At 38.8% G+C, this 18,514-nt stretch overlaps 1 protein-coding gene across 2 annotated transcripts in view; it reads left to right on the forward strand.

Moving 5' to 3' along the window:
• Positions 1-15,291, forward strand: part of KLHL5 (kelch like family member 5) — a gene marked incomplete at its 5' end in the record, with an annotated part of 45,812 nt that extends 30,521 nt beyond the window's left edge. For both annotated transcript variants that reach the window (XM_082482954.1, XM_082482955.1), the window contains 6 exons: positions 2,981-3,167; positions 4,312-4,536; positions 4,824-4,986; positions 8,920-9,132; positions 11,484-11,655; positions 13,810-15,291. In XM_082482954.1, the coding sequence (XP_082339080.1) occupies positions 2,981-3,167; positions 4,312-4,536; positions 4,824-4,986; positions 8,920-9,132; positions 11,484-11,655; positions 13,810-13,866 (1,017 nt within the window). In that variant the 3' untranslated portion in view covers positions 13,867-15,291. The remainder of the gene's footprint in view (positions 1-2,980; positions 3,168-4,311; positions 4,537-4,823; positions 4,987-8,919; positions 9,133-11,483; positions 11,656-13,809) is intronic.
• Positions 15,292-18,514: the final 3,223 nt, after the last annotated feature.

The raw sequence follows: 18,514 nt of genomic DNA on the forward strand, positions 1-18,514 counted from the left end.
AGGGTTAAAGCTATTTGAAAGAAATGAAATTAGGAAATTGAACAACTTGCTGAAATCAATAACATTGCAAGCAGAGATGCAAAGAATATTAGATTCATACACTTAAAAAAAATAACTTTGAGAAATACTGTGAAACTGTAACACTGGAAGTAAAATATTGTAATGAATTGTCAGGTTTTTTGGTTTAATGAATTGTCAGTTTTTTTCGTTGGCTATGTTTTCACGCATCTCTCTGTATATAGCATTCTGTCATCTCTTTGGTTAATGCAAGCAGCGTCCTAAATACTCGTAAGTCTCTTTTTGCTCTTACAAAGGCTAAAAATGAATATTTGTCAGCTTCTTAGGCTGTAAGGTGGCAAGTATTCCATCTCTGATAAATTAATGAAAAATATGATTAAGCAATTTCTGAGTTACAAGGTGGGTTCAGCATCCTTTTAGACAGAAATTCTTAGTACTTCAGTATTTGAAGTATTTGAAGCTGGAGAGAGTCCAGCGTAGGGCAACTAAGATGATTAAGGGAGTGGAGCATCTCCCTTATGAGGAAAGACTGAGGGAGCTGGGTCTCTTTAGTTTGGAGAAGAGGAGACTGAGGGGTGATCTTATTAGCGTTTATAAATATATAAAGGGGGAATGTCATGAGGATGGAGCCAGGCTCTTCTCAGTAGCGACCAGTGACAGGACAAGGGGTAATGGATTCAAGCTGGAACACAAGAGGTTCCACTTAAATTTGAGAAGAAACTTCTTCTCAGTGAGGGTGACAGAGCACTGGAACAGGCTGCCCAGGGAAGTTGTGGAGTCTCCTTCTCTGGAGACATTCAAAACTCGCCTGGACGCCTTCCTGTGCAACCTCATCTAGGTGTTCCTGCTCCGACAGGGGGATTGGACTAGATGATCTTTTGAGGTCCCTTCCAATCCCTAGCATACTGTGATACTGTGATTTGCACTGCGTGCTCTTCATCAGGTTTCCAATTATTATAACTTCATGCTAACACATAATTTGTAACTGCTCACTTCTGCTTTTAGTACAAGGAGCTATGTAAATAATAAAACTTGGAAAAAATTTGCTTTCATTTAAGCAAGCCCATTCCAAGTTCTTTGAGTGAAGAATATTTACAGAAAATTGTAATACAATAGGTTTAGTTTCAAGAGCATGCAGGTTTTTTTGGCATACCAAAAAATCTTAGATTGCATTTCTTTTTAAATGAGATGGAGTTGCTTTCAGAGATTGAGACTCTGTGCTATGAGAACTTCTTTATAGGTTGGGGGGTGAGAAACTGGAGAAAATGTAGGTTGCATCTTCTTGCAAAACTCATATATACACGCATGGTGTTGCTTTAAATATTAAATGCTGCTTGTCTATCAGAAAAAATATATTGGCATTCTGGATTGGTCATGTTGTCCACAAGCCTTAGTTTTCATGCATGCAACTATGACAATATCTGATTTAGGACAGTGGTAATTAATTTATTTTTTTTATTATTTTTTTTAAACCATGTGCAATTTTATAGCATTGCATGGTGGCAGTTAAAAGATGGCTTTTAGTTTATTATTTTATAATCACAGAGTGTTCCTGTGAAGTGATAGAAGTGGTAAGTGGTGCCTTGAGTGGAGAGAAGAAACATATGGGAAGTACTGAAAGTTAAAGAATGAAAATTAAGGTCCCTCTGTTAATTTACATGACAACATTTTAATTTGCTATATTTAAATAGAATCAGAACATTAGCCAGTTAGAGAAATACTGCAAAAGTCAGGCTCAGTTTTCTGAAAAGGTGCTGGTGAAGGGCTTTGAAAGTTTTTGGGTTTGTTTGGTGTTTTTTTTTTTATTCTCTGCATGTGTTAATGATGTATTCTATCATAGTTTCTATTGATTTGCCTGATACAGAGATGTTCAGGCTTGCAGTCTGTACTTATCTGTATCTCTTCTGCAATCATGGATGTCATATTTGCAACTTTGCTGTCCTAAGGCGGCTTTAAAGCACACTATATTATGCACAACCATTTCATAACGTGTCCCTTTAGTATTCCCAATTACTAATTTCACAGCAGTTTTGTACCTGTTATCAGTTGGCTGTCAACAGCTCAACAATGACATCTCATTCTGGTTTGTGGACTTAAATTTCTAATAGTCCCAAAGTGTTTGTGATGGCAGTTCAGAGGCATTTGCCTTTTTCTCATTGTTCTGACAACTGTCCAAGTCTCAGTGGGGCACTTTACTTGCTTTTTTCTCTGTTACCCAGGCCATGTCTTGCAGCTCTGAAAAATGCCAGCTGTCTAGACTTCTAATAACTGCAGTTAGGACACTCAACCTACTAATATATTTTTCCTACCGTCTGACAAACATGGAGTACAAAAGACTCCAGAATCTTTAAACTTAATAACTTTTATTAGTAGTCTTTATTTAACTTGAATTTCATTTAAGTCAGATTTAAAATTTAACACTTGCCAGATTTTCTTGTGTCCTTGATCTAAAAAATTTTAACAAAGGCTTGTATTAATTGATATACTGTGGTCTGGATCACTGTCAGAGTGAGTAATAAGAGTATATATTAAAATATTCAGCCGGTGCCTGAAGCAGCTTTTGAAGACCTCTGGACTGGGTGGATTCAGGAGTACGAGCATGAAGTTAAACTGACTTACATACCCAGAGTCTGATTCCGTTTCCTTGATCAAACCTGTAGTGGCACTGGAACAGGAGGAGATTTTTTTTTTTCTTCCTTGAGACCATTGAGCTTAAATCATCCATTAAGATCAGATTGCCTTCCTTTTTTTTTGTACTTAATAGCTTAGCTTAGATGTGAATGTTTTGTTTATTACAAGTTTATCTTTACCCTAGTCTATTTTATATGACCATTTTGCAAATACATGGATTTTAAATCAGGAAGTGGAAGTCTTTGGATAAAATATGTTCTTGTAATCTTGTTTTTATTCTTCATGTGGTTTATAGCTATACAGCTTGTTTAGTTTTCTTTCTTTTTCACAGTTTCTGGCAGATATGGAAAATAATGCACTCTTTAGGGATGACATTGAATGTCAAAAACTCATTATGGAAGCAATGAAGTACCATCTGTTGCCAGAGAGACGACCTATGTTGCAAAGTCCTCGCACCAAACCTAGAAAATCTACAGTGGGTGTGTTGTTTGCAGTTGGAGGAATGGATGCAACAAAAGGTATTGGCTTATATAATGATTAACTGATGAGCTGGTTTGGTTCTTTTTAAAAGGAATGTTTGATAGATGTTTTTACAACATGTTAATTCTAAAATTCAAAGATTCTGCAGTATAGAACATGAAACATCTTAATGTACACTTTATTAGGTTAAAAAAAAACTGTAGCGTTTATAATACTGGAAACATTTGGGAAGCTACAGTTAGGATTGATTTGAAATTATCAAGGGAATATCTGATACCTGAGTAATGAGATGTTGAAATGAGTGAAAACTAATCTTTATTTACTTGAGAGGAAAGTAATTTGGAAAAGGAAGAAAATGACAGAAAGGGCACAAAGGTGACCTGCACATGCATTAAAAAAAAAACAAAAATACGCTTTTTGACTAATTGTTAAAAGGCTCTGTCAGAGCTACTTGGATTTTCTTTTTTATAGACACTTCCATACTGTTTAATGGTAGTTAGAAGGAATCTGGCAAGTTAGAAAAGCTACAGCAAAGAGTGTTTTCTTTCACCCATCGTTTTAAAGTTAGCACTTTTAGTACTTCCTGTCACATAGCTTTAGATTTTTTTCTAATATTACAGAACAGTTGAACCTACACAGTAGGTTCAGATTAAACATGAGGAAAAAGTTTGTCACTTTGAGGGTGGTAAGGCACTGGAACAGGTTGCCCAGAGAGGTTGTTGAGGCCCCGTCCCTGGAGGTGTTCAAGGCCAGGCTGGACATGGCCTTGGGCAACCTGGTCTAGTGAGAGGTGTCCCTGCCTATGGCAGGGGGCTTGAAACTCGATGATCTTCAAGGTCCTTTCCAACCTAAACTATTCTATGAGTCTATGATTTCAATATATAATTGCATTTCACGAGGGTTGTTTAATATTCCTAACATTTGTATTTCTAAAGGCTTGATTCTGCAAAGCAGTTAGAAATCCTGCTTTTTGTCTTGAAAAGCACTGAGAAAGTGCACCTTTATAATGGTTCAGTTAATTCCTGAGGAAGTCAAAAAAGACTATTTGTATACACAGAATTAAGAACATGCTGCAGGATGTCATGCTGTCTTGTAGGACCAGCAAGACCAGCACCTGCTAAAATAAAAGCTGTCTTAATAATTCAGACTTTTTAAAAATAATTTGCATATGTTGTCATTCAGGAGCTACAAGCATTGAAAAGTATGAACTTCGTACCAACATGTGGACTCCTGTTGCAAACATGAATGGACGAAGATTACAGTTTGGAGTGGCAGTCTTAGATGATAAATTGTATGTTGTTGGTGGCAGAGATGGACTGAAAACATTGAATACTGTGGAGTGCTACAACCCTAGAACGAAAACTTGGAGTGTAATGCCACCTATGTCCACTCATCGTCACGGTCTTGGTATGTAGAGTTCTGTAAAGGCTGAATGTATCTTTTTAAAAGGTTATCTGTTTTAGGATTGGTCAAAAACATTCAGAAATGAAGTTTAGGGAGGTGGAAACTTTCTTTTAATGCCAGTTGTTTATTGAACATATTTTCTCCTTCAGATTATATCCAGCATTGGCTACCAAAAGGAAAATTCTTTGGTTTTTAAATACGTTTTGGTGCATGGTGGACTGTCACTAGGAAAATGTGATCTTTTTTCCCCTTACCCAGAAACAATTGTTTTTCCATATCTCTTTTTTTAGGAGTAGCTGTATTGGAAGGTCCCATGTATGCTGTAGGAGGACATGATGGCTGGAGCTACCTGAATACAGTAGAAAGATGGGATCCACAGGCTCGTCAGTGGAACTTTGTAGCTAGTATGTCAACTCCAAGGAGCACTGTTGGTGTAGCAATATTAAATGGAAAGTATGTTAAAGCAACTTCCGTTTTCTTGTTATTTTAATGTAATTAGAGGACCATCTTAAATGACTGTTACTTCTCTAGATAGGTACCTGTTGATAGCATGAAGAACCAAGTTTCTTCATTCACAGAAAAGATACTGTGTTGGGTCAAGCAGGCTTCCCAACAGCATCACAGTGCCCCTCAGTATCGCTTATGAGACCATCTCTCCAGGCAAATAAGTAGTAACCATCTCCTTAATACAGAAAGGAGCAAAGGGTTGTTCTCTTTCACTGAGACTCCAGTGATTTCCTCTTACTGCGATAGCTTGAACAGTCAACTTCCAAAATTACTGTAAAGTCGTGGGGGAGTAGTCATGTGATATTGCATTAACTCAGAACAGTAATATTGCATTAACTCAGAACAGTAAGCTCTGGCAGAATGAAACTAATCTAGAGTGATATCTGACATTTCTAGAGCTGTTTTTCAGTGAAAATATGCCTAATTCCTAATACAAAGCATATTCAGACAACTAGGTAATTTTATGTTAGTCACAGGAAATGGTTGGAAGTGACCCGAAGGAGCTCCCTAATCCATTCTGCTACCCCAAAGCTGAATCAACTATATCTAAAACACTCATAGCTAGAGTGATCTTGTTCTTAACTTCCAGTGGTAAAGTTTCCATAACTTCCCTAAGCAATTTGCTTAACTATTAACGCATCTGTAAAGTTGTCCTCATGTCAAGTCTTAAATACCTTTTGCTGATTTATATTATTATTGTTTGTACTATCCAAAGTGAACATGGAAAATGCATTTTCTCTTTCCTGTTTGCCTTTTGCAAAGACACATGTCCCCTCAGTATTCTGTCATTAGAACTGAATAATTCCAGCTCCTTCAGTCTTTATGTGTAGGCCACGATTCCCAGGCTTTGAGTGATTTTCACTGTTTTCCTTTGGACTAAGTGTAATTGTTATGTAGCATCCCAAAATACAAGTAGTAGTTGAGTCAAGCTATTACAACAGTAAAGATCAGTTGGTATCACAGAATCATAGAATAATTTGGATTGGAAGGGACCTCTGGAGTCATCTGATCCAACACCATCTCAAAGCAGGGCCAACCTTAAAGTTGGATCTAGTTTCAAACTTAACTGAGGTAGCTCAGGTCATATCTGAGTTTTGGATATCTTCAGGGATGGAGATTCAACAGCCTCTCTGGGCAACCTGTTCCAGTGTTTGACCGCTGTTGTACTGAACATTCTTCTTCTAATATCCAGTTGAAATTTCCTGTGTTTCAACTTGTCTTGTTCTTCCTTCTTTCACTGCATACCTCTGAGAATGATCTGTTTCCTATGTAACCTCCCATTAGGTGGTTGAAGACAGCAGTAAGATGCCTCCTTAACTGTCTCAAGAATTCCAAGGACTGCACAAAGGCAGCTCTCAGCCTCTCCTCTTATGTCATGTGTTCTAGCTCCCTCATCATCTTATTGACCATGAGCTGTACTTGCTCCAGTATGGCAAGATCTTTCATGTACTGAGAACGCAAAGCTGGACACAGTATCCGGAAGCAGTCTTATATGTACTGAATAAAGGGGATCAGCTGTCATTGTTTCAAGGGCATGCTGCTGACTTGTCTGCCAGGACTTCGAAGTCTTTTTTTGCTAAGCTGCCCCCTCTCCTCTCAGCTCCCAGCCTGTACTACTGCATGGGAATATGCCATCACAGGTGCAGGACTTTGCATTTGCCTTTGCTGAACTTCATGAGACTACAGTCAGCCCATTTTTCCAGCCTGTTTAGGCCTCTCTGAATAGTAACCAAGCCCTCCAGCATATCAGCGACTCCCCTTAATTTGATATTATCAGTAAACTTGCTAAGGCTGATTTCCGTTATATCTTTCAGATAACTAATGAAGACATTGAGCAGTATCAGCCACAGTATCAAGCTAGGAGGAACAGCGCTAGTAACCAGCTGCCAGCTGGTCCTCATACTGCTGATCACAGCCCTTTGAGCCTAGTAGTCCTTCCAGTTTTCCACCACCCTTATAGTGGGCTTATCCAAACCATATTTTGCCAGGGTGGCTACAGGAATGCCATAGGAGACAAAGCTAACCTGATTTGCTGGAGTAGTATTGTGGTTGTGGCAAAGTATTTAAACTCTCTTGACCACAAATTGTTCACTTCCTGCTTATCTACCATCTGACACATCTCCCTTGAGCGGTTTGAGTATTGTAAGGCAGCAGAAAGCTCTTTCACACCTTTTTTGGGGGGGGAGGGGAGAGAAGGTTAGTGTTCTGATAAATTAGTACATCTGAAGTGCACCTGCAAAGGGTCCTGTGAGATCTGAAACAAGTCCAGGAAGGAGTGGAAATAAAAGCTCACTGGGTGCAGGAAGGAGGGAAGAACTTGAAAAACCAGCGAGCAGAGTGGATTGGGCTGCCTTGGAGCTGAAGTCTCACATGCCTAAGTTAGGTCTGAAGCTTCCTGTATATTCAGCAGAGAGTCCTGGGTGTTGGTGAAAAGCATCAGAATTAGAGCCTTACATTTCTCTGTTATTACAGAACATTGCCTAGACTTTTAATGTAGGCAGCAACACTAGATGCCTATAGCTGAAAAGCTTAAAAGTACATGCGAATTTGTTGCATTTCAGCTGAGAGCAGTAACTTCTGCACTTTCTAGTAATATCTATCCATAACTTGATATATTTTAGACAATTTACTCAAAACCTTCATGTAGAGAAACGGATAAATCTTTCTTCATGTCCTAAATGTGAAATCACTGCATAAATGATCAAAACTCCCTCATGTTTTGTGGGGAGGTAAGATGGGAGGCTTCATTTAAATGCTATATTGCATAAAGGATTGCTTTTAGTCATGAACGTTTTGGAACTGCAACTTGATTTTTTGGTATCCTTCAGTACACTCCTTACCTTAAACAAGCTGTGTTATTAAACATGGAAACTTCCATGGAAATGTATTTTTTTAAAGGGGTATTAAAACTACTACTGAGAACTGCTAGATCAACCATATTTACAAGATGCTTATATTTAAGTTTGTCCAGTATATTTAAAAAAACAAACAATGGTGTTTCCCAAACTGAGGACATCTTGAATAGTGCTTCATAGTAAATGTTGTAAATTGTTCACACTATCATCATATACAGTATCTAATGATTATTTGATTATTCAACTGTACTATAAAGTGCAGTAGGCTTTGAAAGGATTTCATTCATGATATTTCAGGTGATCTCTCAAACATGACTTCTGATGCGTTGCTGCCTTTTGAGAACAGCTTCTGAGTTCCTACCTTTCCAAATAATAGTGCTGGGCATTTCTGCTTCTAAGCATAGATTGCTCATAAACTGTGTGCATGAACTCTTTATCAAGTTTGATTATTTCATTAGTTTTAAAGATTCATCCGTGAGTGCTCCTAAAACAAACTTTTTCCTTCTAGCCTTTCCAAAAAGTTGAAATCCTTTGTTAATGCCAGATGCTAGAAACCTTTTTGTTAGAACTGAGCAAACTAGGCCACCTAGTGGGTGTGAGGGACTTAACGTAGCGCTGTCATTCACGAACTAAAGCCCAGGTCCAGAAAAACCCTTGAATGCCTAAGATGAAGCAGGGCAGAGTTGTTGCATGCACAGATCCACTACTGAAATTGTCCCTCTGACCCTGCTAGAAGTGGACCTTTGACTGTCATGTCAGACAAGTAGTTTTGAAAATGTTAGCTATGTGCATAGGCTGGGACATAAATGCTGTCTTATAGTTATCAATTTTCTGTAAATTATTGTTATTATGCATTGATCATGACAATAGGAAAAAAAGCATATCTGATTTTTCACATCAGAACATTCTATTGAAAGTTTCCTTCTGAACTTCCCTTTTTTATGAACTTGAGTGTCCTTCATATATCACTGGAAACTTTGTCTTGTTCAGACAATATTTATTTACTTTTTTTTTTACTTTGTAGGCTTTATGCAGTTGGTGGTCGAGATGGAAGTTCTTGTCTTAAATCAGTAGAATGTTTTGATCCTCATACAAACAAATGGACCCTATGCGCTCAGATGTCAAAAAGAAGAGGTGGTGTAGGTGTAACCACCTGGAATGGATTCTTGTATGCAATAGGTGGTCACGATGCCCCAGCATCAAACTTAACGTCCAGGCTGTCAGACTGCGTAGAAAGGTAATATCCTGATGAAGGCATATTCTGCTAGTAATTCTAATTGTGCTAGTCTATGGAGTGATTTATGGAAAGCACTGTAAGTAGAAACCCAATAAAATAGCTGTGTTATTTTTAGCATGAGCAGAGGAAACTTACATATAAAAACATACTGTGTAGTCATAATATGATTCAAAATATTGCCGAGACAGATGATTTAAAGCAAATTCTCCCTAATGCACTTCATCTAGATTTTTTTTTTTCTAACAACTCTGATGATTCTGTGATTCTGTGAGAACCATTTGGAATTGAATGCTCTTAAAAAGGGAGCAAACTTTTTTCACAGAAGTCTATATCAGTTCATATTATAACTTTCAAAGGAGTTAACAGTCAGGGTTTGTGGATCCTTAAATATCCTGTTCTTTCTTGTATCACCTGATGACACTGGGAAACTGGCATGTAATTCAGTCATTCCAAGGTTGGTATGTCTTTAAAATAGTTATTAATGAAAGACTGTGTTACAAATTGCAGAAACATGTGTGATCCATCAAGTAGTTAAAAACGACAGTAAATATTTCATAATGCACTGCATTAAGTCTTCATTGGCATTTCAAGTATTTCTGAAATACACTAATTCTCTTTTCCTCCCCCTCCCCTCCGCAATTGTAAAACTTCTGTTATCTCCCAACACACTGATTCTTCATCACCTATTTTCCCCTTTTACTAAATTTCTTTATGCTAGGAGATGGGATTCGCCCTCTACCAAAAAAAAAGGAAAGAAAAAAAAAAAGACAACAAAAATACCCAAACAAAACAGAAAACAAACAAACAAACAAAACCACCACAAAACAGAGCTGTAGTTTTCAAACCTTCAGTGACCTAGTAGACCCCAAAATACATAGCGTGGCCCATACCACTTAACATATGGAAGTTACACTAAAAAAGACCCCCAGAAATGTTTGCAAGTATAGGAAGCTACATCTTAGCAAATACCAAATTTTTTGAGGAATACAGATAATTAGAAGCCCAAGAGAAAGCAATGGGTCCATGTATTTTTCTGCATCAAAGTTCTCTGAAACAAAGTTATAGAATACATGACTTTAATAAATAGGAATAATTTTGTAATGCATTTTGTCCTTGGTCTTTAAGTGAGATGAAATTGAGGACTATCAACGTAATGAAAATACTTCCTTTAAAAAAATTACCAGTTTCATAAAACCACAGTAAGCTTCTGAGTATTTGTTTTCCACTATATTTTTGCAATAAAATTCACTTTTTGCAGATAAATACATGGGTTTATAAATTAATTATAAAACTTAAACTGAAAAGTAAATTCTATACAGAGCTCACTAATCACCCTCTTTCATGACATTATGCTTCTGTTTGCAGCATGTGCTTCAGGCAGTATTTTCATGTTACAATTACACTTGCATGCATTTCTGTAGTATTTTGACTAGAGAACTGCAGATAAAATTGGTAGAGCTCATTATATCTATGCTCTTCATGCAAACAAATTAAGACTAATATCTTCCAAACTTGCTTTTAGCAAGTGTGATCTTAGGATGGTCTCTTAGCCAAATAAATATTTTCTTTGTATAGGTCTTTAGAGGCTGTCAGAGCTCTGTGATTACATCAGGTCTGCTGTAAGCATCTGTAATCTTAATGTTGTCTCTTTCAGTCAGGTTAAAATATGTTCCCTGACATAAGAATAGCAGGAACTCTCCTACATAGTTCTCAGTTTGACTTGTAAAGAATATTATTATTTTAGAATCACATTTAGTGTTTTTCATTAAACCATCTGTTTTTACTGTGGTGATGCATCTGATGATATGGAGCTACGATTAAAGTGCTGCGAACTGTCTTAAAGGTTTTGCATTTCTCCCAGAGTTTTCCCAAACGGTTTTATGAGGGGGTTTCTGTTGTTTTGTTGTTGGGTTTTGTTTTGTTTTTTAAATGGTAATCTTTCATGGCAAGTAACTCTAAGTACCACACTCAATTTTAATAGCCTGTGCTTTGACATGTAGTCATTGCTACTTAGAGCAAGTACTTGCTGTACTAGGGTGTAGCAGCAGAACTGTTTCTGGAGTGGTGCATTTAGACATACAATAAGAAATGCAGTAAGAGCAGCTGCCTGTATATGTACATATTACTATATGGAAAGCAGCACAAAGTAGATAGGTAGCTAGTACTGACTGTGTTACCAGATGACTAAAGAAACATTTTCAAAGAGAGTATTTTGGGGGGGAAAGTCCTTTGAAATTAACACCCAAATCTGTGCTGTCCTAATACCTGTTTTCTACTACCTTGAGAGTGTCAATTCCAGTACATTTTTTTTCTATTGAATTTGTTAGAGCATAACACAAATTATCTTTTAGGTATGATCCAAAAACAGATATGTGGACCACTGTGGCCTCTATGAGCATTAGCAGAGATGCAGTGGGAGTATGTCTTCTTGGTGACAAGTTGTATGCTGTTGGAGGATATGATGGTCAAACGTACCTTAATACAGTGGAGTCTTATGATCCCCAGACAAATGAATGGACACAGGTACAGTTTCTGATCAGACCATACACTACTATTTATCTTATTTCAAGTGTGCCTCTTTTTACAAACAGAATTCAAATATTCCTTCTCTGTGAAGCATTTTCTTACTAGTCTGTTTTAAGTCTTTTTTTTTTTTTTAAAAAGAAAAAAAGGTCTACCATGTCGAGATGATCTATGTTACATGGACAGTTGTTAACTTCTAAAAACGGCTCTTCTTTCTTTGGCAAGAGTATAGCTACTTTCTTTGACAATTTCAACTGTTGTTAATAAAATGTATTGACGTGTTCCCCAAACTGTCCTAAAGGGTTCTGTTTACATGACTTCCTATTCTGAAGATAAATGATAAATGTAGGTTAGTTTAGCTCTAATGTGTCTCTCAGCAAGTTTATCAGTTTCTTCAAGGTTTTGGTCACCTTCTCATAAATAAACCCTTCCTGATGTGAATGCTATGTACAGTGTGTGCAACTTTAAGAAAGCCTTTTCCCATTTCTCTTCACCCAACTAAAAAAAAAAAAAAAAACACAACAAAACAAAAAAAAACCCAAAACAAAGAACCAAACAAACCAACGAAACAAAAAACACAACAAACAACTTCATGATCAGAAGCCATTACTGTCAATTCAATGCTTGGTTACTTTTACTTTTTTATAACTCTAGGAATGTACCTCTCTGGGAACAGCACACACAAGGACATCCTGGGCAGAGTGTCCTTAGGTATCTACAGGTATTTGAGATACCCTAAAGCATATACTTCCATAGAAGGCTGTCAGATATAGCACAGAATCTGTGGGAGACCAAGGCCCTTCTGCAGTCCAGTTGCAGGCCAGGATCAATGTCCAGGATTATCTAGAATAGCATTAGACACCAGTATTTAGGCAGATGAATTCTGACCTCCTGAATATGCTACCCCAGTAATAGCCCCAAATTGCTAATTCTAAAAGAGAGCTGAACTGCTGTCTATCGAAATCTTTGTAACACAGAAAACTGAGCTATTTCCCCCCACTTCATACTACTGCAAGATCTTAAAACATAAGTCATCTAGGAGGCTCATCAGAGTTTGGGGCCTTCAGTGGCAGTACTGGTAATGACAACCCATTGGCCTGCTAAAGAAAAAAAAATGGGTACCAAAAGAGAGAAACAGTGCTTCTCTCTGCATCTAAATGAATCTTGCATCATATCTAGATGGTGACCGTCTGTATGTAACCTTTGTATCTTTAACCTTGAGCTTCTGTATCTCACTGAATCTCATGATCCCAGTATATAGGACAGTTTTGAACCCTTCCTAGAGGGATTTGGAAGTGTCTGTGTACCTTCCTACACTGTTGTTATGTCAGCAGTCTGCCACCACTTCATCCATACGCAACTCAAAAGAGGGTAGTAGAATTTTCTCAGCTGCAGTTTGTCAGAGCCACAGATACAGGATAAGACTGTTGTTCCTGGGGAGAAAAAAAAAGAGTTGGCATAAACACCCTTTGTTGTCTTCAGGATAATCTGTGTAGCACTTAGTATGCTATTCACACATACTCCATTAATATGAAGTTTAAAAGGGGAAGCTAAGGTGAGTTTCAGAACCTACCTTCCTCTTTTTAAGTCCAACAGAATCTCAACACAAACAGGTCTTGCCAGAAGTAACTTATGTTTATAAAAATCAGAGACTGGGGAATGATTCTGATTTCAAGAACTTTTAATAGAATTTTATTAAATAGTCAAGTGAAAAAAAGAGGCTGCCCCTGTCATGTTTGGCATTTTCTGTTTGAGAGAAAAATACATTGTTTTGCTGATCATTACTCAGTTGTCAGACTGTCTAGCTCAAGGTGACCCATTTGTACCATAAAAAAAGGATTCTTTTTCCTGTAATATCTATCAGTAAGAATTGTTTCATATTCTTGGGGTTTGCTGTTGTTTTCAAAGTGCTTCACTCTATCATCTAAAAGATCTCCACTTTTTCTGTGGGTTTTTATCCAAGTTTTGGACCAATTTGCTATTTTTTTGAGTTATGTTAACAGAGTGGAGTGATATTGCCACTCCGCTGCAGCTGTACAACTGTTACTACAAGCATTAACTAAACACTCAGTTTTAGGAAATAAAAAATAAAAATACTTAATGCTGACTGCATTTATCTCATGGATTTTTTTTATATTTTTTTTTTGCCTACAGGTTGCACCACTGTGCTTAGGAAGAGCTGGAGCATGTGTTGTGACTGTGAAACTATAGATTATTTTCTCTATGAAGGTGACATTCTCCTCCGTACACTCAGATGATTTCTTTTTTCCTCAAGCAAACTACCGGTGCACCAATAAACACGAGGTGCAGACAATCTACCACGGCAAAGTGTTTGGTCTCAAGCTAACATGTACATGTTGTTCTTACGGACCAATATTAAGCACTTTTTAAAAAGTCATCTTTGTTACCTATGTGTTACAATAATTCTATTTGTCAGAAAATTGGCTGCAATCAGCCAGCTGCCAGCAGAGGACTTCTGTTTAGGAAGTGCTAAGAAATGAGTGAACTCGTTAGTGAACTCGCTATAATAAAGTGTTACAGGGCTTTGATCCCACAAATATGCAGTGGAATGATGCTATAAATGCCATAGTTGAGTCTATCTCTGGGTGAAACAAGTTATGTTTAATTAGCCGATAATGAACATGTTTGGCTATAGGTGTCTGAGCTATTAGAATGCAGGCTGATATACGAATGCAAACCATTGTAAATGGCAGGTGTAATGCCTGCCTTGGAAATGAAGTTGTGTATTTGATGAATCTTTTGCACTTTTATCATCATTCCTAATTTAGCAAACTTTTTATTTAACCAAAGCCTTATTTTATATATTGTCTTATGTTAACAGAAATCTGCTATTTAATAATTTCTGCTAGAGTTTTTTGACATCCAGCGTACTTTTTGGATTTTCAAAGTTTTTACGTGAGATGCAGAACATCATACCTTTTTCACTACTTTGGTTCTTATATTTACTTTGCTATTTTTAAGGAAAATCTATAAGCATGAATTATTGGAAGAATTCTAAAGTGTGATTGAAAGTTAACCAATTTAAGTTTAATATTTGCACTTTGGAATTTTTGAAGCATTCCATTACATTTAGACTAATTACATTTTTACATGAGGCTTTGCACTAATTTGAAAAGTATAATTTTATAAGATGAAGCAATTGTCTATCTTTCCAGTAAGGTTACTTCAGCAGGTAAAGGGCCCAATCCTGCAAGGTGCTTAACTGCCACCATTTAAGCATGTTCAGCATCTTACAGGAGAGTTAGGTGTGCCTCGCAGGATTATATCAAATCAGTTACCTTATTTAACAGTTACCTATTTTTTTCAGATACTTTATAATTTGCCTTTCTTGACCCCTATGCTGTTACACCGAATTGCTTTGAACGGTCAGAATGTTCTCAGAAAGTCTTTTTGTATTTGCTTTTCTGTGCCTTGTTCCTTATGTTTTCAGAACAGTAGGTAATACATGTGTGTTTGTAAAGGAAAATGGGAAGATGTGAGCTCATCGAACGTTTTGAATCAGAAGTTTGAAGTGTCTGATACCCAAAGTCTTTGTACATTTGTAATTTTAAATGTATTAATGCTCTTGGTGATCTATTTATTGTTTTAAATTAAATTACTAAGCAGTGAAACTTTGTGATGAAACCTGCACTGTTTGCAATTGAATACAGCGGAACTTGAATGCAGTGGTGTTGGCCTTAGCACCCTTTTTCTCTAGCGTACCCTCCATTTTGTGTACCTATATCCCCCACTTCACAGGTCTTGTTAAGAAATGGGATTTTTACTGCTCCTCTTTCAGGGCTTCTGATTTTAGAACATCTTTTCCTCTCAATACTTCAAACACTCATCATTTTCTGGAGATAGCGACGTTACACACCTTCCCCCTCACGGTGCTCCGCCGCTGGAGGGGCCTGTTGCGGCCAGGCGCCTGGGGCGCGCCTCCCCATTGGTTGCTGAGCGGGGCTCCGCCCTCCAGCGGTGACGTTGCTGGCCTTCTTCCGCCCTCCCCGTCGCCGGGGTGACGGCCACGCCGCGGGTGGGGGAGGGGTGGGGGTTGCGCATGCGCAGGTCGGCGCTGCGCGGCGAATGGTGGGCGCGATGAAGGTGAGTCCCTTCGGCCGCCGTACGCGGACGGGAGGGGAGGGGGCCTGGCGGGGAGCCTCGGCACCCGGGGCGGCGGTGGGGGCGTCGAAGGCAGTCGGTCGGGGCCGTGGTTCACGTTCCGCCCTGCACGATCCGGGTTGGGGGCGTCGAGCGGGGCCCGCTACGGGCGGGCGGTGCTTGCGGCCTGGGGAGGGGAGCGCGGCGGGACCCGCCCGCTGGTGCCGGGCTCAGCAAACGCGATCCTGGCGGCGCGGGCTGGGCTTTCTCAGGAGAGCTGAGAGGCCGGGAGGTTCCGGCCGGCTCTGGCCAGGCTGATTCTTCCCGCGACAGTTGCCTGAGCCGCCGCCCCGCTCGAAGCTGTTATCGCCGGGTCTCCCGCCTCCTCTGGGCCGTTCCCCGCCGCCGTGCCGTACCGCTGGCCTTGGCAGCGGAGAGGGGTGCGAGGAGCCCTCCCGCCTCGGGCAACGTCTGAACGGTTGGGCCAGAAAGAAGGTTTTCTGCTCAACCCCCTTCTGAGTTGTTTGTTTATGCGTTACGGTGCGGGGGGAGCGCAAAGAGCCGGAGTTTGCCTGCACCCCCACGATGATTTTCCTTATTGTTGGCTTAGTATATTAAACTTTATTTTCGAAGTCAAGCATAATTGTCAGTGTTCTTTGTGCTTGTGGCACGCGGTGCTCATAATTTTACACTTTTTGGGGAGTAAAGTGCAAATTCAGTGCAGCGAACACTTCAGTTTACGTTCACCCAAAAGATGGGATGGGAACCTTTGGCGAGGACTTGAGCAATCCTGCCAGGCGTTTGGGGGACACCAGGTGTTGGTGTTTTATCTGATGGCGTAGGAGGGAAAAAGTGATGGCAAGCTGTGAAACAAAGTAGCGGGCTTTATCTTACACCCAAGTTACAGAAAAATCTGCGTAGGTAGTGTGCAAGGAAAAGAAATTTGAGAAATTTTACTAGTCGTAAATTGGAATCTGTTTTTACAGTTGAGTAGCTTTGAGGTCTTTAGCTTTTAAAGGTCAACAATTCAGAGTAACAAAATAGTTATATATTTTTAAAAGAGTAGATGTTGAACCTTCTGTGTTTTACACACTAAGGATGCTTTCTGGTCCCAGACTTTTCCATGAAATGTTGAGAACTAAACATTCTGGTCTTTGGACACAAAGGGGAGAGTCTCGTGCAATTCTTTTATTCAGGTAACTCTGTAAGAAAAAAAAAATAATCATTGTGATGGAGTCGCATTAGTTCTCAATGCAGACACCCAGCACCAGAAACTTCAATTTTTCCAGCACAAACCAAAGGATTTTTCTGTGGAATTTTGGTACTTTGGTACATTAGAATCACCCAGAAGTTGTGATTGAGGGGTTGGGGTTTTTCCCTCCACAGTATTCACAGTTGGTAACATGTTAAGAAGTTGTTTATTGTTACATGCTTATGATTTTAAGATATGTAATTTCCCACTTTTTTTTGTCTCCCAGCAAGTATTCAGTCTATTAGAAAAATCTTGGTCTGGTTCCCCTGTGCAGTTTGCTTGGCAGAAAACTTTGGGAAATTTCCTTGCTGTAACAGGGTAAGATTACAAATATTTATGGTATTTGTCCATGTAAATCACTGGTGAAGAAAGGGAATTATTCTGTATGTTAATCTTTTTTAGAGGTGATCGTACTGTGAAAATTTATGATCGTCATGGTCAGAAAAGAAATGAAATCAGCTTACCAGGGTAGGTATTAAGATGGGTTTAAGTTATTGTCTTTGTTGTTTTCTTTAAAAATGCTTCTTTTCTGGTGAGTTGCTTATACAATGTGAGGAATATGTAGGAAGAGATACTGTTTCCAGTGAACATACCTGGAAAAGAAGACAAGCTGATGAGCGTGTATGGAATCTGAGAGAGTAAAAGCTGAACTCATAGTAAGCTGTCAAGGATACTCAGAGAAATATGTTCTCCTATCCAAAGCACTCCTTATTAACAATAAACTCAATCTACTTCTTTAAAATGTTAGAAAAAGATGTATCATATTAAGAAAGAACATAATGAGGTTGTATACAATATAGCTGCACCATGCTGATTGCAACGGCATTCTTGCTACTGTCAGTTTTCTACTAATTTGTTATTGTAGCCTTACAGAGGAAAGGTATCCTTTTGGTTTAGTCCTTTTGCTTATGTCACTGGCATAATGTATACATTGGTATTTTTACTTTAGAATGAGAGCATACTTCTGAAGTGAGTCTCACTGGTTTTCCTGCTTATCACACTTTGGCTCACATCACAGAGTGGTGTTGGAGCGTACGAACTGGAATTCTTTCATATTAAATTTGAAAAGCGGTGTACTTTGGCAGATGCAGTCTAACTGCTAAAAGGCAATCAGTCCATAGGAACAGGCTAGATATGGCCTGGATATGGTTCTCCCCCTCAGGCCAGACTGCTGCTTTGTTTGCTAGTTAACTGTTAAATAGCTGCAGTTGTTAACTGCTAGACCTCTCCTTGCATAAGAACAGGGTTCAGAATGTCAAATTTCTCTGCTATTATAGTTGATGTTATAAGCATCTTCTTAGCATTATGTTGATAGATTTTTTTTCTTTACAACTTATCAAACTGTGGTTTTCCCTATTTATTTCATTTTGTCCATATTATTCCTGCTTTTCACGTTCTGTTGAGGAGAGGCTGAAAGAGTTGGGGCTGTTCAGCCTGGAGAAGAGAAGGCTCCGGGGAGATCTTATTGCGGCCTTCCAGTACCTAAAGGGGACCTATAGGAGAGCT

Source organism: Vanellus vanellus (genome assembly GCF_965231255.1).
Source record: "Vanellus vanellus genome assembly, chromosome: 4".
Classification (NCBI taxonomy): Eukaryota; Metazoa; Chordata; class Aves; order Charadriiformes; family Charadriidae; genus Vanellus; species Vanellus vanellus.